At 39.1% G+C, this 21,280-nt stretch overlaps 1 protein-coding gene across 3 annotated transcripts in view; it reads right to left on the bottom strand.

The window, feature by feature from the left end:
* Positions 1–341: 341 nt before the first annotated feature.
* Positions 342–21,280, bottom strand: part of zbtb46 (zinc finger and BTB domain containing 46) — a 75,885-nt gene continuing 54,946 nt past the window's right edge. Inside the window, exons 4-8 of one of the 3 annotated variants that reach the window (XM_079849796.1) lie at positions 17,333–17,562; positions 15,774–15,816; positions 15,540–15,662; positions 7,769–7,944; positions 348–3,266 (exon numbers count right to left, since the gene is read on the bottom strand). In XM_079849796.1, coding sequence (XP_079705922.1) covers positions 2,841–3,266; positions 7,769–7,944; positions 15,540–15,662; positions 15,774–15,816; positions 17,333–17,562 — 998 coding nt within the window. In that variant the 3' untranslated portion in view covers positions 348–2,840. Of the gene's footprint in view, positions 3,267–7,768; positions 7,945–12,206; positions 15,663–15,773; positions 15,817–17,332; positions 17,563–21,280 lie in introns of those variants that run through there. The other 2 variants (XM_079849794.1, XM_079849795.1) reach the window with 2 other exon arrangements.

Raw genomic sequence — 21,280 nt, 5'->3', positions numbered from 1 at the left:
TAGTTGTAATAATTCTGCAGTGTTGAAAAGGGGCTTATTGTTAGGTTGTAGCAAGAAGATTTGGTTTAACGGAAGGACAGCTAAACCAAACATGAACACAAAGCCAGAAACACCATATTGTGCACCAATATTGGCAGAATCTGTAATCTTTAAAAAATGGTAAGCATGGGCAAAACCTATTTTTGCATGCATTCACAAAAAATAACACACTTGTACAGGCCTTTTCATAGAGGCCTTTTTGTTTTAGTATTCAACCTGTAGAAGTTCCCTGATTGTGAATCACCGAGAAGTATAAAAGCTGAATTGGTGATGGATTCAAATAATGTGATCCATTTTCTCTTTAAATTCCAACAGATTTTATTTCAATTAAAGGTAAAGAACACAATAAATTAAACAAACAGGAAAAAAGCTAAATGTCCAATCGTTTGGAGGGATTTGGATAGCAACTGTGCCTGGCACTTAGACCAGTGACATTTGAGGTCTAAAGCTTGCACAAATACTCTTTGCCAAGCATACATTTCCCATAATTCCACATGACAGTGGCCAGCCTTCTAAATTCAGATACAGGGCGATGGCATACAGTAGAGCACATTCATTAAAACTCGAGCATGTTTCCAAGGGCAACAGAATTAAAGCTGCGATTCTTCTTTAAAAATGTACTTTCAAGTGGCTCTTCATAACACAACACCATAATCTGTGCTTTCTCAAAGTAGAGGGGGGAAAAAAAATGGAATCAACCAAGCAAATCACTGTTTGATCAAAGCTTTGCACCTGTACACCAAATCGAAACAAAAGCACTAAATGTATACAAAGTATACCGGATTATTATTTTTTGGTATAATATTCATTACTTAGTGTACGTTAGTAATATAGAAGCGTGTGCTGCTGTATATACCTTTCTGTCAACACTTAAGTTAAGCTCTCAGAAGGATCATCCTTCAAAAATAAAATGTGAAAAAAACAAAAAAATGTTCTCAAATATCACTCAGAAATGCATGGAACTGGCACAATATAATTACTTCTGAAAGCCACATGGCTTGCTGTCCATAGAAAGGCAAGATTGGAAAGTTTTACACTGTTTTTCAAGAAAGGAAATGTAAAAATGAAACAGATAATAAAGCTTAGCCTCCAGCACTTAATAATAATAATAACAATAATTATAATGATAATAACAATAAGAATTACAACAATATCAACAGTAACCATAATAATTAAAATTTGTTAATCATAACAAGTAAAGCATAATAAAGCGTTTTATTCCCATTGTCAAAGATTCTGGCACAGATTGTTAAAACAATGAATAAAAAGACATTCATGAACCCGGTCCTACACGCACACGGACACACACACACAAAGTGTCAAACAGAATGGTAAAGATGTGTAAAAAGACTAGACAATCTCTCTCTCTCTCACACACAAACTAAATAAATAACCATTTAATCCCAATAAGTGAACAGCAATTTCACTACAGCACACATCAATCCCCAGGGTGCGTCTTTGTGTTTCGTCATTTCGAATGGACTGACAACAAAAGAAAGCTGTGGTTCACTGATTAAGAAATCGATGCATATTTCTGAATATTCCAGAAGTTAGAGCAATAAATATTTAGTGGGAAGGCATGATATCTCCGTCACATCACACGGCTTTAAGATTTCAGAGGCAGACTCAGTACAGTACAATGGCAAGGCTGCGAGGAAACGCGAAATACGTAAAAAGAGGGACGAGAGGAGAGAGTCTGAAAGCGCTTCAGTAAAGGCTTTTGAATGATGTGAAACACCCCCCACACACCAAACCTACAAAATACACACATTTGCATACAGGTTTTGTTTTTTGTTTTTGTCTTATAAACACGCCACACTGGAAACCTTCTGTATAAAACCAAACCCATCCCTGACTGTGTCCACTATGGAATGCAAATAATGAGGAAATATTATATTATATACTCTCTCTCCTCCGGTCTCTCTCCTTTGCCATTGCTGAAGACTCGTTTTCTCTCCCATAATAGAGAGAATAAAGATTGTTGAGAACTAGAAAGATTCGTTTCTGCATAGTGTTCACCCACCTTCCCCACAAGCGTTCTTTGTCGAAAACACAAAATCAACATCTCACTTATATGTATCTATATACATGATTTCCCCCTTGATATAAATGTTTAGGAATGAAAATTGCAACCAAATAAAACATTACAAGGCATACATAATAATTAGCAAACCTAGCACAAATGTTCATATATAACAGTCATAAGGACATACTGCGTATCCTTAAAGGTAGGTGCGGTCACCATATTCATCTATGTAAATTGGAATAAAAATGTAAACCACAGAAACAGGGAATCAATAGGAATCTAGTCAACGTTTAAAGTGCAAGTCTGTTGCAGTTTCTCTTCGCAGAAAACAACAATGTGCCGAAAAACTGGTGCAAGTCTTCTGACGTGAACTGCTGCGCAATAGATTCGCCAGCGCCCCCTGGTGGCAGCTGACTATATGGCAAGAGCACATCTTTCGTACACTTTTTCTGTCTGACCCATCGAAGCATGGTACTGATTTTGGACAATCTCCCAAGACAACACAATCTCTTTTGTCTGAAGAAATAGCAAACACATACACAGAAACCCGTTTGGTCCTCAAGGAAGAAAGGAGACAAACTGAAGCCTGGGTCAGAAGCACATGGAGTCGGGGCGAGAAGACTCTCCATTGTCTCTCCTTTGGCAGCCCTGTGGGCATCTCAAGGATCTCTCTGTATCCGGCTCCAACCACATACTGAGATCCGAGTGCCTCACCTTAAGCATATCTCCTTACAGGAACAGGTGGTCGACCTTGGAATAGGATTCAGGCATTGGACTAGGAGATCCAACTGAAGTCTTTCTCGCTTCCCGCTCTGGCGTCTCCTTCCAGAGCCGAGTCACTTTCCTCTTTGCCATCGTCTATTGCTCTGTCGTCTCGCTGCGACATCCCTGAGCCGGCTCGCCATTTCCCGTTCTCCTCCTCGCCTTCACCTTCTCCCATCAGCTCGGCCTCCACCATCATCTCCTCTTCCCCGTCTCCGTCGGCGGTGTCATCAGGGAAACGGTGGTCCCCGGGATACAAGAGTTCCTCTTCTGGGGAGCCGTCCTCGCCGTTCTGGTCCAGCAGGGCAGCCATGCCTCGACCCGAGCAGTCTGCGCAGACGCCGTGACGTCGAGAGCCATGTTTGATGCCCACGCTGGCGGCCGACATGAAGACGCGACTGCATACTTTACACACGTACTTCTTGTCCTTACTGTGCACCTGAGAAAGAGTGACAACGCATTGTTGAGAGACAGCAATTCATGTCTTTTACAAAAAAGTACTGTGGCAAAACCATTATAACACCATAGTACAATTAAGGCTATAAGATACGAGAGGCTTAAGGGCCCTACACACCGGGACGAATATCGGCGTGCGTTATTCGCCAGCGTTTTTCAACGCGTTTTTTGTGTTCACACCCAAGCGATTCTCGCTGACGATGAGCCGAGTGAACATGCAAATTCATTCCCTGACATTAGATGGCGCTTAATGTAAAACAGAAACCACTCCATAACAGTTCTCTTTTATCAAGATTTTTGTAGTCGCTGACGCGTTTGTCATATAGTTCTATAGTTCGACACCAACGAGACCAGCAGCTCTACATTCATCTTGCCTTGCATCTTCCTCGTCGTATTTCTTCCCGGCAGTGCAGACGCTACTTGGTGTATATCCTCTTCGCCGTTAGGTATGTGTGCTCGGCAAGACCGTTTTGTGTTTGAGCGCCCCCAAGTTGTGTTTTACTGTAACTTCAGAAGCTCCAGACACGTGAACAAAAGCGCCAATCTCATTGGTCGGATAGTTTTTGACACGGCGCGTCAAACCAAAAAAACGAACCCAAGGCGTTTTTTAAAAAATGACGCTTTTACGCGTGCCGTTTTCCGCGCCGGTGTGCACACTCACATTGGCGCCCTTTGTTTAGTCACGAGGCGTTAAACGTCGGCGAATATCGCGCGCGAAATTCGTCCCGGTGTGAACAGGCCTTTACAGTGACCCTGTTTGAGCCTGGAATTAAAGGGATAGTTCCCCCAAAAATGAAAATTCTGTCATCATTTACTCACCCTCATGTCGGTCCAAACCCGTAAGACTTTCGTTCGTCTTCCGAACACAAATGAAGATCTTTTTGAAGAAATCTGAGAGCTTTCTGTCCCTCCATTGACAGCTATGCAACTACCACTTTGATGCTTCAAAACTAATCCATATGAATTGAGCGGTTTAGTTCAATTCAATCTGTTCATCATATAAAGCGATCGAGTCTCTTGAGATATTTGGACTAAACCGCTCAATTCATATGGATTCGTTTTACGATCTCTTTATGAACTTTTTGAAGCATCAGCGTGGTAGTTGTCAATGGAAGGACAGAAAGCTCTCCGATTTCTTCAAAAAGATCTTCATTTGTGTTCTGAAGATGAGTGAAAGTCTTACGGGTTTGGAATGACTTGAGGGTGAGTAAATAATGCAAGAAATTAAATTTTTGGGTGAACTATCCCTTTAAGATGTTTCTCAGGTGATCTGTGGCCGGTTGCAAACAAGTTAGTCATCTAATTTTCTCTTCAACAGTGGTCACGACTCACAATTTTAAGTCATGAGACTTAAATTGGTTCAATTTGAATTCGGCAACATTTTGGATACCAACTGCGTAAAACACCAAGGAAGAAGAATCTGAAAAGTGGCTGTGTTTATGCAATATGCTCCTGTTCACAGGTGGACAGTGTTAAAAACGTGTAAACGGAGTCCGACAGGTTATTTTGAGGTCGAGAAACACTCAAATTATATTTGTTAATATTCAAAATTGCATGTGACCACACTGGATTTATACAACCACAACAGTTAATCATGCACAGCCAAAGTTCAGTTAATACAGGTACGGTTAACAAGCAAGTTAATGAGATTTTTGCTCAACATGACATGCCAAAGCAACAGCAATATAAAACACCCCAGTGCTCAATAGTTTGATATATTAAGAATAATTCTTTCACCAAATAATATAGTTTCCCAACCTTTTTGTCCTTAATTGTACCCCACAGCTCCTTTAGTACTTGAACTTAATCAACAGAAATCAGATATGTGTTTCTCTTTTACCTTAATTTACACTGGATATCATTTAGCATAATCAGTAATATTAAAGCTACACCATGTAACTGGTTGTGTTTTGGCTCTGCTCCTCTGTGTGGATGAATGTAGTTTGAGGCAAAGGTGTACACAGATAGAGGACATCAGAACCAATGGACAAATAAATTGTAGTTATTTAGTTTTTACCATTTTGCAAGATCCATCGTCAATTTTTTTAGTTTGTTGTGACAACAAATGTTCAGCTTTACACTGCCCAGAGCCAGAGTCACTATTCTCTGTGGACGGACATGATGTGACATGCATGGTTGAATGATGGATTTTTACCCCAAATCCATACAAATCATTATTATATTACTTCTATACTACAAACAATCTCTACTGTGGGTAAAGACAGTATTCAGACTCACCAAGTAGCTTCCTCTCATCTGTTATTTTAAACTGCATTTGGTTTAATATTGTTTTGAGATATATTGTTGTAATTTTAATCTTTTGAAAGGTTCCCAAAACAAAACTTTGCCAGTAACCTCAATAACCTGCTTCAGTACGTCTTAGGTGAAACCCTGGTTGGGAATCACTAATATACAGCAGTTAATTAGGCTATTTACAGTTGCCTAGCAACATGCCACATTCATGTAGAATGTACGTTTTATCCACAATTTATCTGCGCTTTATAATGGCTTTGAACCACTGATCTATATAAATGACTGGATTGCTCATTGACGTCATAAAAAGCCATATTGGTGTTCCCTAGTATTCCCTCCCATTCCATTGAATTAATAGGAAATCTTCTGATTTTAATGAGAAAACATTACCTAACGAGTCAGCGTTTTTATATCGAAGTCTCCTTGTACACGTCGGAAATTTATTAAAAGTTACGTTCATGTTCATTACAGTAGCGACGGATAAGACACCTCAGCATTTATATTTCAAAAATCTCACAATGATTCTTCTGAAATCTGAATACAGATTTATGCTTTGCAAGGCATGCGCACACAACTTAATTTGTCACGTTCAGTTATTCACTGTGGTTATGTAATTATGTTGTTAAATAATACTGTTTTTATTCGTACAGTAACTGTAAATGATTCAACAGTGTTTTTGTTAACAGCATGTATTTCGAAGCAGTGAAGACAACACATTAAACGTTGGTTAAATGAATAATTAGCTCAACAATAATAATCAAAAATAACACTTAATTCATATGCAAACTGTCATGCTAGTAAAAAGCCGCAGAATTTGAGCTGACCTGTGGCTTTTTAACAATTTTCAAGATCTCCAAGTGTCTGAAGTGGATGTTGGTCAACAAAAAGACATCAGGAAATAATATACATGCTTCACAACTTATTCAGACAAATGACGCTGACTGCGTATGGATTTAAAGACATGATGGTAAACCTTTTTAATATAATATAGTGCAATTTAGTAACGGGATTGTATGTATTATAATATTTATTGTACATTCTTTTCAATTTCTGCTAATAATCCCAGATATATGTTCATGCCTAATATTTCCTGCATAATAAAAATGTAGACACACCCATCTTAACGATTTCTATATATCGCTTATTCTACCCGAAAAGACCATAAACATTGCAGATAACGTTTGAAGTATCAATTAATACATATATCTTACAAAGATATGTGCGAGTGATTCGCTGCAAATCGGGTGATTTTAGCTCAATGTTTTAAGAGAAAGAGAATCGTAAGATGGCGCTCGAACATTTCCAGTGGCAATGAGCAATCCAGTCATTTATATAGATCAGTGCTTTGAACACATTTAGGCGTTTAAAAGATGCTTTTATCCAAAGCGGCTTACAATGGATTCAAAGTAATCAAGACCTTGACATTGCTAATGCCGCGCTCTACTGTGGTACATTCACTTTATCAGCGTTACATGTATACATGTTCTGTGCTAACATTGCTTGCTTCACAGGAGAAAAGAAGCATTTCAGCCAAGTACAGTCTCTTATGCAGACCTTTGAATTTTTCACCACATTTTAAGGAAGCGTTGACAACATGCGGCGGTGTAGCATATCGGGTGCGATCCATCATGCTGCGGATCATGAATTAAGCAATGTTTAGGTGTTAAACGTTTCAGCGCTAAGCAGAAGCAGCGCTGTCTGTTATCATGTCACACTATTACAGGCCCTTTGATATGCTCAAAACCAGAGCTAATTTCTGTGGCACGTCGCTTAGCCACACAGAGACCAAGAACGTGCCAAAGCATGTTTATGAGTGCCTCCCATGAGATGATACAGTAAATGCAGGCTTTAAGAAAGAGAAAAGGAGAGGAGGTGTTAAAAGACTCCTGGCAATAAGGGCAGAGAAAAACTGAGATAAGAGGGGTTTATGGGATATGGCAGAATCTTGTATTTAATAGGGGCCCACTAGAGACTCGAATGTCTCCCACACAAACATCTTTACAAAAAGCACATATGCTGTTTAGTCTTTCAAAAAAATAACGAATTAAATGTTTAACCATGTGCTTCAAAATTTGTAATATTTAATAAAGAGCATTTTATTTGGAGGTGTATTTACATCCACAGCGTTATCTTAATCAGTCTGCAGTGCCGTGTACTTTTAGTGGCGTATACTTTAGTATTTGCTCCAGTTGCTCCGCGCTCACTGCCGCCCCCTGTTGGTACTGCACTCACCAGCGTGTGGCGTTTCATGTGCTCCCTCCGCGTGAACTTCTTCCCGCAGATCTCACAGGGATACGGCCTCTCGCCCGTATGCGAGCGCATGTGCCTCTTCAGGATGCACTGGTGCATGGCGGAAAAACTGCAGTACGGGCACTTAAACTTCTTCCTGATCACTGTGAAGTCGTTTACTGTGGATAGAGATGAAGAGATGTGAGGAGAGCTGATCAGAGTATGAACACATGCAGGTTAAGCCACTGGAAGTATGAGAGTTAATATGTGAGAAGTGTTAAAGCCCTGCACAAGGCATTAATGCCAAACCTACTTACCAAAGCACTGGGCTAATCTCTCTCTCTCTCTCTCTCTATTGGATAGAATGACTTTAATTAACAGCCACCATTGCTGCATTAACATTATGAGTTGATTCGTGTTAACCCTAATTATTTTAATGGGTGGTGTTTGGGCTTCTTCTCATTTTAGCATTTTGTAAAGCCATAAAGGATGAAAGAAGAAAAAATCTACATCAGAATGAGCAAACTGTAATGTTAAGGTCATGAAAAGCAAGGACACATATTTTGCTTTAAAATGCCCATTTTTTTGTTTTACCATTACGTTTTTCAGTTTCCGCCACTGAATAAAAATAAAAAACGTTATTTTTTCTCAGAATTGCGTGATATAAAGAGTTTGTGAGGTAAAAATGTCACAATTACATTTTTTATTTAGTGGCGTAAACAAGCATCCATAGCAATGTAACATTATTTTTATGATAATTAAACATTTATCAACCCCAAATGTTACATTTCTGTGATGCAGAAATTTGGCAGTTTGTAAACATTATTCAATACATTAGGCATCATAAACTAACACTAAACAAAATCTAGGCTAATGCTAATTTGTAAATATACTATTGTTCATCAATTTATGTTCATTTATAATGTTCATTTATAAAATAAAAAATGTATCTATGTAACAATTAACTACAGCGTTAAAAAAATAAAAAGTTGCCAGCCATCGCCAGTGTTTTCGACCATTTTCACAAAAATGTCATGGCCCTGAAAATATTTTGTTGTCTGAATATCTGAACATGCAATATGTCAAAAGAAAGAACAGCTTCTGCTTAAAAAAAAAAAAAAAAAAAACCTGTTTTATTCTCCCCTCATGCATTCCTTTTGTATCAACACTTGAATGTGGACAAGTTTCAGAAAAAAAAATTTTTGAGCAAAAAGCTTTTTGTCAAACACTACTTCCAGATCAGATTCAGAACTATGATAAAAACACAGACGGAGTCCATCAACACCCCTAATGCTTCACAGTCCTATAGCTCGTCCTGAGTTGACATTTCATTCAGTAACATAAGGCAGTTTTGATTTATATGCTGTTTAAAATGTCGATGATTGCGTTATTTTACAGATGCATATCTGACAACTCACGCTATTGACACTTTTCACACGCCACACATCTCACGCTCACGCAGAGAAAAATCGCGAAACAAAGAGGACACAGAGACCGACAGACAAGACAGAGCAGGTTACTTATGATATATATATATATATATATATATATATATATTTAAAAAAAATCTCAGCTCTCAGATTCTGTCAATTCTATTACAAAATTCAAACCATACCGTTTTGGCGCTTGTAAATGTGACGTGACAGATCCCTAGCGCCTCAGTTCAAGCGGCACGCGAACCGATCATCTCTACTAGTAAATAAACACGAATGACCACGGTTGAAAGAGACAGTACAACTTACCAAAATGTATGTTCCTCATACATAATATCGATCAATCAGTGTTTTTCAACCGCGGAAAGGGTCAATAAAACAGCTGCAGAACAATTGTGTCACATAACATGTACCTCAGGAAAGCCATTTAATGACCATAATAGGCTATAGCACGTTAGTTGTCTAGAAAAAAAGAGCTATAGAGAGTATTTTGCTAAATATGTGTACTATATTACATATTTATTATATTTTACCTATATCATTAAATAAAGTTGTTATTATAATAAAAAATGCATTGTATTTAATCTGAGTTAACTTTAACCTTAAATAATACTACCATCTGATAGGGCTCTCTGTATGTTTACAGCATTAGTTGAGTTTTTTTTTTTTTCTTGAGAAAAATTAACGCCTATCTTGTGTGCCTAATATTTATCCAAATGAGTTAATATTGAATCAAATCACAAGAACTGAATTGAAATCATGAAATTTGTGCCAAGCAATAATAAAAAAAAACTTAGCTTACCAGAAATTGTACCATGTAAACATTGTAACATGTTGTCACTAAACCTAAAAGTCTGTTTAGTTACTAAAATGATTTGACAATCACAATACACTTATTGAGATGCAAGATTATTATTATTATTATTATTTTTTACATCCCCTCAATCCAAGTTGGGAACTGATGGGAATATATATATATATATATATATATATATATATATATATATATATATATATATATAGTACTGTGCAAAAGTCTTAGGCACATTAGTATTTTCACCCAAAAAAAAAAAAGTCAGTTATTTATATATTTCGCTGTAGTGTGTCAGTAGGAAATATCAGTTTACATTATCAAACATCACTTTTGCCATTAATTGTAATAATCCAGTGAGATTTGTGTATGCACAAGGAGTCTGACAACAGCCGATATGATCTGATCTCACCATCATCGAGTCTGTCTGTGATTACATGAAGAAATAGAAAAAACTGAGACAGACTAAATCCAGAAGAACTGCGGCAACGTCTTCAAGACGCTCGAAGAAACCTAAAATACTAACGTAATAAGACTTTTGCACAGCACTTTACCTATATTTTAATTTATATATTTTATGTAATTTATTTAATGGTAGCACTTTATTTTATAGTCCTGTTCCCCGTGTATATATTATAGTAACTACAATAACTGTAATAACTAGGTTCTAACCCTGAACCTACCCCTAAACCTAACCTTAACCCATGTAGTTAAAGCTGCAGTCCGTAGTTTTTCCTCTTTGTCGCCATCTCTGTTCGAAATCTGCAATTGCAGTTATTCACGGAATTATCAACTTTACGTGGGTTGTGCCTCGGCACGGCACAGAACGGATGAATCTAATGTTTTGAGGAGAATGTGCGACTGTCAGTCACCGTGCCGGTGTGGATACTGGCATTCGCAATCACAGATTCTACTTTTGGGAAGTATGACCAACATAAGAATTTTCACTGGAAAATGTCATCCGAACAAGTAACATCCACTTTTGTTCTGACCAACTAAGGGAAAAAAAGCATTGCAGTAAATTGCGCTGATTAAATCTAACCATCGCTTATCACGTCAAACTATACTATGCAAATTATACTTTGTTCTCAAATTGTTAATGTTAACAACATCAGCATTACATTCAATGCCCTTCCGATATTATCCTTGTTTTCGCATGGGCCCGGTTGCAGTCCCTTTTTTCTGTAGCCACTCCGAAGTCCGAAGTCTTTCGCATTTTACAACGGGTGAATCTTTATGTACTTGCTCAAAAATGTATTTTGGATCATTTTTAACCCCAAAAAAGTTACGGAATGCAACTTTAAATTATCTTAAATTACCCAGTACTGACTAAGTACATACAAGTGCACATACTGTAAAACAAAGTGCAACCTATTTTATAATAGTATTCAGTGCAAAAAAGTACAGTAAGGTCACTCATAAATGGTCAGTGTTCATCATATTATTATTATTATTATTATTATTATTATTAATGGCACTTTCACATCAGTTACTGTACATTCTTTCCAATCCTTTCACTCCGTGATCTAGTGGCAGACACTGAAGATAGCCTATGCTCTTCTATCACTTACAAACTGCAAGAGAGATACTCTCCCTAACTCACCTGCCCTTAGCTACCAAAAACAGCCCCAAAAGACAGTTTCCTTAGCAACCACAGCCCTGAAACAGATTTTACTGCTCAAATTCAACAAAGAAAGATGAAAAACCCACAATGCAGCATAGCATAGCATCTCATTGTTTGCTGAACAATTGCTGCACAAATTATCAACCCAAACTCACAAAACCAAACATCAATTCCACATGTTCTTGTTCTAATTCTTCCATTTTCTGTTAGCAAAAGATTCAGTCAGAGGCAACCATGCTTTATACTGCGATGACTGTAATGTCATCAGACAGTGATCTAGACTGGCTCAGCTAATAAGCCGATGGGCAACATTTAGGTAAGAACAGACCCGAAGCCCAGGTTTACCCGTAATCCATATTAAACACCTGATGAGCACCAACATGTCTCAGTTGAGCACATTTACTACTTCAGAATATGAACAGCTGCCCTGCTTTGACAATCTACACTTTTTAAACACCTGATTTATGACAACAAGCTCAAATTTGAGGTAGCAAATAAACCCCATGCGATCCTCCAAACAAAACTGTAGTACTACAATTCCAATGTGTAGCTTGTGCTCTTTATTTTTTCTTTGATAATAAAATAACCACACAGTTTTCATGATGCTTTACAGCAAAATTTATTGTCTACAAAATTACAACCAAACAATTACACAATAGAATTATTCCAGAATACATCATTTACAGAAATCTGTGCTTAAGTTCATTTCGGTAATAAAAATAGTGCAATTCAAAAGAGCCGTGACTGAGATTTCCGATGCGTTTTCACACCCACCGTTCAATCCTCTTGAAACAATATATCAGTCATTTAATTTCCTGAGGAGAAAGTGTTAAGACCTTGAAAACTTGCAGTGCAAATCTCTCTCTCTCTTTGCATAGTTCCTGAACAGTGATTCCTTTCACAAATCACCCTGCATTCAACACAGTTGAGGTGGCAAATTAAAATTCCAATTTCGAATATTTGTCGAATTTAAAATAAAAAAAATCCACAAAACGGTGGAAAAACACACGTTTTAATGTTTTTCTTAGCCTATCCAGTTGAACCCACTTGATGTGGCGTCGCTGCGTTGTTCATTCGAAACACTGCAGAAATAGAGAAGCTCAATGCAGAGAAGGTTTTGGTTATGTTAAAACCGTTCACACACAGAGAATGCATTTTCTGCGCTGCTTCTCCATTTTTTTCTATGTAAACATGCGCTAGACGGACATCTTTGACCGTTACACTTGCGTCTCGCACAAGAGAGCCATGTTTAGAAAGCCATGTAGTTAAAAGAAGTTCAACATTTAAAAAACATGTCTCGAGACTTTGTGGGTTTTTTTCCATTCCACTGCATCTCATGTTTAAGTGCTCTGTGTGATCGGCGCTTCGGCACTTTTTTATTAAACTATGCATAAATACATGCCGCTGTTTTGTTCATAATTGTTCAAGCAATTTCCGAAATTAGATTTGATTTATAAACGTTATGCACTTTTTTTACACAGTCATGTTATTTCATTGGTTTGAATAAACAATTTAATGCAGTGCATTAATATTTTGCTCATTGCGCCCTCTTGTGGCCTCAGGACACAAGCCAAAAGCTTTTTTTTCCCTTCCCTGAAATAATGCCTTTTAAATTTAAATATAATCCAAATATTAGTAAGATTTAAATAAAAATTAGAATGTTGTTATTCAGCCAATTTGACAGCTTTACAACACAGCACCACGCTCAACAGTTTGAAAGATAACCATTAGATCGCACTTTCACTTTGAAACTTGGAAAGTTGTGTTCCAAGCAGACATGTTGAATGAGGAAGAAATGCAACAAAGCTTTACATACGACACACATAGTGGAAAGTATTTCAGAGCAGAGCGCGATCAAGACCTTCAAGACCACAAAGATGCCAGACAAACATCTCCATATTTTCTGAGAAGAAAAAAAAATTAAATTAGGAGACTCATGGATAATCCACTTTTTTTTTTTCACTGCGGTGTCAGTAAGAATGATGTTGACACATTCAGTTACTGCCAAATTTGATTTACAGCATAAGTGCGCCTACACGCTAGAGTTTACCCTGCATCAGAAAATACTGCAAAACCATTGATTTCAGTTAGGACAGTCCGTCACAAAGACAAAGAGAAAAAATGCCAGTGACACTCAAAAGTTGTGCAAATGTTAACTTTAGCGCACTTGACAGGCATGGCCAATCGCAGAGATTCTTTGAAAGGTGAATCGAGTTTCAGAAATCAATTCGCTGTACTTCAAACTAACTTCTAAACTCTTCCACACTCTCCAAATGGATCTAACACATCCTGAATTCTCCATCAGAGCTTCCCCTAGTGTGTAAGCGCCCACTGTTACACTAGTAAACACGTCATAACTGTATGACATATGTTGTGTGAAAATCACAATTAGCATATCTTTGCCTCCAGGTATTACTACAAGATTAGACTGCCTTGAAGATTTCCCAGAACTCTCTACTAGACAAGTTTGTGGTCTGACCACTCAATGGCACGGCCAACTTTAAAGATTAAAAAAAGAAAATCTTAATTCACTTTAGACATTTCCGTCTTCAACAGTCAGTCACTAAAAGTGGGTAACTCTCGAAACACAACCATAGTTCCATCTACGTTAGCAAGGGTCCAGAAAACACCCTAAATGCCCTTTCACTTTCCCTCTGGCTGTGTTAAGAGTCAAGACTTCGGAACTAGCGTGAGATCACACAACTTAAAAGGACTTGCGTTTTTTCTTCTTACATCTCCTTTATCTGTGTGATTTAGGGTCAGCATGAGAGCAGAGAAGAGCTAATTACTGACATAATTCAGTGTACTCGCATAGTCATGCACACACATTTGAAAAAGACATAGCAGGGTGAAAGATTTAGGACATTCCCTAATCTTCCCTCATCCCTAATCACCTCCTTCCACTCAAGCGGAGAATGCAAGAGAGAGATTCCCCTGCAGAGGGCAGCATTGTGCACAGGTTTAACAGCTGAATTCACTACTCAACATCGAGACCCTTGTGCCTGAGTCCGTATTGCAGTCTAAGCATAGGATTGGTTCACTGGTAGATGGGTGCAATGCCACCCAAAATAAAAAAGAAGGCATTGGCATCCAATGCACCGAGATCACTGTGTTCTCCAGTCTGTAGTGAGAACTTGAATAATCCTGCGTGGTACAAAAAGCAGACAGCTCTATATGCGACAAGAGAAATGCCATAAAACGTCTTTATTTTGCATAGCAATTGTGCCTATCAGCAGACATATGCAGTAGTCATAAAACAACCTGACGGTTTAGATATTCCAAAAACATATAAATCTGACATACTCTAAAAAGAAAGGTAGAAATATCAACAGTGCTGTGGCCAAAAATCGGGGAAAGGCCTGAATTGGGATGACCTGAAGTTTGTAAAACATTCCCTTATTGAAATGACGAGTCTTGCTGGTTTGGAGAATCAGTCGTCTATACGGATGTGGCCGTGGTCATCTTCCCGTAAGCTGTGCAGGTTCCACAGCTGCTCGCTGGGCGAGATTCCCGAATGACAGCAAACCTTGGCATGGGTGGCCAGGTTTTTCTGCGTGCTGAAGGTTCGGGAGCAAGCGGGGCACGTGTACACGCGCTCGCTGGAATGCACGGACGACAGGTGGCGGTTCAGGTCGGTGCGGTCGCGAAAGTGCTTGAGGCAGTAAACGCACTGCATCAGCTTCCGCTTGAGGTGGATGGTCTTCTCGTGGCGGTCGGCGTTGGACTTGAGGGTGAAGCTGGCGGGACACTGCGAGCAGTGGTAGCGCGCCGGCGGAGGGTTGAGCGGGGACGCGGCCACTACGGGGCGATGGTGGTCGAGGCAGTCCAGCGAGAGGGCCATGAGCGAGAGCGTGTGGCTGTATTCGTGCTGTCTCAGTTGAAGCAGGCTGCTAAACAGTTGCTTACACAGAGAGCAGGCGAGCTCCTGCCGCCAGCCCGGCCCTCCGCCCTGCACCTCCGCCACACACACTCCATGCTTCTCCTCCACCATCTGATCTTCCTCTACAGGAACCTGGATGCGCTCCAGCCCTGAGAGAGAGCGAGAGGTGAGAACTAACGCCAGGATATCGGCTTATGTATGTGAAAAAAATAACAGGCAGTCATGTGGCGGGCCATCGGCGTCACAGACGCCACACATACCTGCATTGTTATTTGGATTGTCGTCTTCCTCTTGCATTTCCTCCTGTAATAATACACACAACATGCAAATCAACACTTGTGTACATTTGATCCCAGGTCTGTATAGAGGTGTGTACTCCTGAGGCATGCAAGTTCATGAGGTAAAACACACAAACAGACACACTGGAAAACGAGGAGAGAGATGGGAGCCTTGAAGGAAAAAAGAAAAGCAAAGAAACAGTCGAAGCAACAGAACCTGAGACACAAAAAAATAAATAAATAGCATGCAAAGAAAGCTGACGGTCTTTCGTGCAAAAATATTTTTTAACCAGTATCTTTTCTTGGCTCATTTTCCGTAAAATGGATTATATGTATTTTATTATATATATTATAATTCTAAAATGTTAACTCTTTATCAGTAGGGTAAGAAAAATAAAAAAAACAATTCAAAATATATTTTCTGTAAAGTAAATCTTAAGTGATGTTTAGATATTTTTACTGAATAAAAAGTACCATTTGGCGAGCAACCAGCAAGATTTACGTAAAGTTTTAATGGCTTTCCTACTATTTTTATGTTTGTATTCTATTATTTATTCATTCAACTTGGGTTTTTCAATAGCATATCCAACAGGTGGAGACAAAGAGAAAACCCCTGGCTCACAAGGGGATATTTAATATTTGTCTATGAGGAGAGGTGTGTGTTTGTTTGGAAGGTGGAGGGTTACAGATCCGATTGTGTTTTTTCAACCGTCCTGTGAGATGAATGCAACTTGAATGTCTATATATGTGGCCCTTCCCCCTTATTCTCGTTCCGCCCTCCCTTGCATAAGAGTGACACATTATGGTTTAAGCAAACAGATGGCTTGTCCACAGAGATGGTACAACTTCTTGGGGGGGAGGTCCTGTGAAACCAAATGCCACCTCAGCACACACGGGGAGAATGCAATTTCCTGCTCACTCTAAAGAAAACTAAACCCAAAAATCCACCCTTCCCCTAAGCATTGTCCCTCTCTATTGATTTCTACCACCACCAGGATCCCCCTCTTATCAGAAGACCAGAAGCTGCGGAAGTTGGGATTTGATTCACGGAATGACAAATGCACAGGTCGCACTGAGGACGATAGACATCCTGTAGTCGGTCACTTTTTCTTTCTTTTTTTTTGCACTGATTTTAGGGGGGAAATATAGAATTCTGTGGAATGGATGTGAATATGGTAAAATGTATTGGTTATTAAGATATTATATATTAAGGCGGACATAACCCATTGGTTCTTGTCCGAATATAACTTTTACATTTGGTCCCCTCAATCTTAAATACTCGATTACATGATTGGATAAAGACATAATGAAACCAACATTTTTGATCTATGTTTCTCACGGAAAGGAAGAAAAAGCAGAAACATGAATTAAAAAAAGAAACAGAGAACATGCAAGAACAGAGCAGAGAAAAAAGAAGAAAAAAAAAGCAACAAATCTTCTACAGAAATCCGACAGATTCTTAATAAAGAGGATACAGTATATACCAAGAGACACACATAAAGCTGAAGGATAAGTGGCCTATAGGGTGTTGTTGGACTTACCTCAGTGGGTGAGGCCTTCAGGGCCTGTTCCGCATTCAGCTTGTCTGGGGGGCCCCCAAACTGTGACATACCGAGGGCCCCTGGGGGCCGCAGCACAGATGGCGGAGGCGGCAGTAGAAGAGGAAGAGGAGGAAGAGTAGACTGAGGAGAAGATGAAGACGCCCCGTGTTTGCTACCAAACAGGGCCCCTGGATGGTGGGAGCTGCTGCTGCCATTGGAGCAACGAGGCCCTGAGGAGCACAGGAAATGAGTCTCACCCACCTACTCTCAGACCAGCGGCCATCTTCCATACAGCAGCAGAGAGAGAGGAGGAGGAGGAGGAAGAGGAGGAGGAGGAGGAGGAGGAGGGAGGAGGGGGCAAGGGGCACACATAGCCTTCATTTAGAACCAGAGAGGGAGAGGAGGGAAGAGATGAAGAGACCGGAGTGGGGTTAGGGCTTGGCCTCTCTCGCTCTGTTTTTTTGGTCCTCTCCATCCACCCACGTGCACACACAAAGGATGGCTGTATGTGTGTGTGTGTGTGTGTGTGTGTGTAAGTGAGCCATAAAGAAATAGGAAAGAAGAGGCTTTTAAATAATGGCCGAAGTTCTCTTCATTTTAAAACCACATCTCAGGCTACTTGCCAGAATCCGTGCGAAAAGTTCAAACGTACACGAAATAGATTGTAACTGCCTTACTCGGCAGACACCAAGAGTAGCAAAGGTTCAGAGAAAAATGAAATATTTACACCAATTATATAATGTTAAGGGACAAATGTGTCATTTTTATTTGACTTCTTCGATGGATGATTTGTCTTTAATTACTGTAGAGAACAAAAATGTACAATTATTAGGCATGTCAATTTAACGTGTTAATTCAGTGCATAAATGTAAAAAAATAATGAATCATGCCCTACGACATATGTAATTCTGTAATAAGGGATTTTCCTAGCAAGTTTCACCTTTTTAAAGCTTTACTTGATACTGTGTTCGCATTGGACAAAGATGTCAGTCTGCATTTGACTCTTGAAAAAGAGTTTTTGTGATTTACTGGTCTGTCACAAGAATTTGTGTTGCATTGAAACTCTGCATTATAATAACAAATATATTTCCTCATTAGACCTGTGCTAGATCTATACTATATACAAGGTCATATGTGAACAGCCAGTATGTGTGAGACAGGTACTTTCAAGCCACGGTTTCTAAATGTTCTTCTGGTCTTTCTTCTTTTTTTTTGGAGAAGAAGAATGTTTGTGGACTTCTGTTGTTGGGGATATGCCGGAGTTGCTGGTTAAGAGCTAAGTGGACAGATGCACATGCTACAGTAATGCACAACCACGAACAGATTCCTGGAATTCTCCACTCCTACACCGTCCACTCCCATCCAGCACACATCACCCCCTCATTTCTCTTTCCTCGTGTCTGCAATGTGTGCTACAAACTCCTCGTCAATTAACAGCTATTGAAACCGAATGTATGGTTCGCATCTAAACATTAGTCCATTGTCATTCTCATTTGTAAAATTCCCAACTAAAGTGCACTCGGGTGCTTTGATGTATGTTGCAAAACTTTCCAGGAACTTATTCGGAGGGTAAGTGGAAATGTGGTGTAGGTTTGAGTGATCGGATCTGGGGCAGCCATTTGACCCGATTACCACCAATAGATATTGTCCATTACAATAGATATTTAAACACTGATCACAGGTCAGGGTTTTGATCAAGCCTGCAAAGCTTTAAAAATAAACTAACTTTCACCTCTCTCCTATTAGTTGTCTAAATAAAGTAACATGTCCTACGGTTGGTTTCCCAATCTAATGGAATCTACAGGGAGAAAATTCTCATCTGAATGTAGATGAGAGGATACAGGAAATCATTTATTATTACAGCTCATGATACACCAGATTTAAGAGAAACTAGCACAGGTTTACTGGCACACTGAGGTTAACCACCAGCTGCCATGTCTTTTCTGAGGGAAACGGTACAAACCTATGTACGTTCCCTTAATGATGCCTAATTGGTAACAATTACTCTTAGACAGTTACTCTTAGAACGATTCGTTGCATGAGCTTTGGCTGCGGAAATCGCATACTCCGTATAGTATGAATGTTATCATTGTCATGTGACCTACCAGTGTCATTTAACTGCCATTCACAACTTTTCTCCCATGGCCGTATCTCACCAAAAGCAGTAGGTCATTCGGGTACTTTTCACCTACTGTATTATGTGTATTGTTAATTTGCACATACTACTCTTTTCATATACTCTTTGCCTACTGTATAGTAGGGATTAAGAATGCTGTTCCGGATGCAGCTTATGTTTAGCATGGGCAGATCAAACACGAAACTGTCTAGCTACAACCCACCGAAAAGAGTAATGATCTATGAATTCTGCAGAAAAGGAAGCAGAGAAATAGCTCGAACTGCAGGACAGTTTTACCTTCATTAGCGAAGCATTTACACCTAACAGGAAGGCACATGCTCAGGTCTAATTGAATGAAATTTCAGGCCAAAAATAACCAAACATTCAGCTCACTTCTGCTGACAGCTTGCCAACAGATGCACAATTACGAGCACCTTCATTTGAATTCCACCTAAGCTAAGCAATTGAATATACTTAGTTCCAACTAATTTCCAAATGTACTCCAGCATGTCCTATCTACAGCAATTTAAACTGAATTTGCTCAGTTGGTCTATGTCAATACTTCAGAAATGTTTTACAGTCAAGAGTGCTGATTTTATTTTTTGCATTGCCAATCACTATTTCTAAACATCTTGAGAAAATATGAAAGTACAACTGATTAAAGATAAGAGAAAAAGAAAAAGGTATTCTAAATGTAACAGTGCATATACTACCAGTCAATCATCATTTGATCAATATTTGAAAAGACAACAAGAAAAAAAGATTCTAAAAAATGTGTCCAAATTTACCTTGTAATGTAGGTGTGCTTGTTACATATCTACAAATATGACAGCAAGGACAAATTCAGTAGGACAGAATACAGTATTAATATGGTATATGTATATTCATAATCATAAACCTATTTAGTTATCTAAATATTTTATGCATACTATCCCATGTGCAGTAGTGTACATTGTTCTGTATTGTATTGCATTAGAGCATTGTATATTTTACTGTGTTGTAGTATTATCAGTGTATCATTTATTGTTCACACTGTATTGTATGTGGTTTGGATTGTACATTGAGTGTGTAGCTTGTTCTTTGGAACAACTCAGTGATTCCTAGTAAGTGTGAATTTGTATATCCGTATGCGTGAAACCACACACACACACACACACACACACACACACACACACACACACACACACACACTCCCCTGAGACTCCGGCAGTGGCGTTGAATAGGACAGGTTGTCAGCCTGCTGTCAGTGTGTATAGATCAATGGAGAAGACAGGCACACACCTAAAGCAAGTTACACCACTAAACCTGACCCAGGATCAGCCAATAACACACAATCTGGGTTAATAACAGCAGCCTGCAGGACGCAAGGGGACCCCCCGTGACCTGCTCGGCCCCATCAAATCAATTCCTTTCCCAGAGACTTCAACAAATCTACTTTGAAGTTTGTGAGAGGAGGGCGACTAGTGATCCGTCAGAGCGGACACAGTGCGGTTGAACGAGCGCTGTTGTTTTAGAGGGTGCAGAACCCCAAACAATCATTGGTTGATCGGTTACATATTAACGAGAGTGTGTTTGTGCCGACTTCAACACGCATCCCTTCATGTGGAACATCCTCAAGATCTTATTGTTTAATATTGAGATTCGATGAACAAAAAAGAATGGATTTTCATATCTCTAATAAAATCACAAAGAAATAAATCTATTGACATTATTATACACTGGTCTTACAGAGACACTTTATCCAAAAATGATAATTCCGTCATTATTTACTCTCCCTCACGTTTCAAACCCACATAATTTACTTTCAAGCTTCAAAAAGGGCTTAAAGCACC

This window comes from Squalius cephalus (genome assembly GCF_949319135.1).
Source record: "Squalius cephalus genome assembly, chromosome: 18".
Classification (NCBI taxonomy): domain Eukaryota; kingdom Metazoa; phylum Chordata; class Actinopteri; order Cypriniformes; family Leuciscidae; genus Squalius; species Squalius cephalus.
Note: the sequence above shows the minus strand (reverse complement) of the source record. Positions and strands in the feature narration are given on the sequence as shown.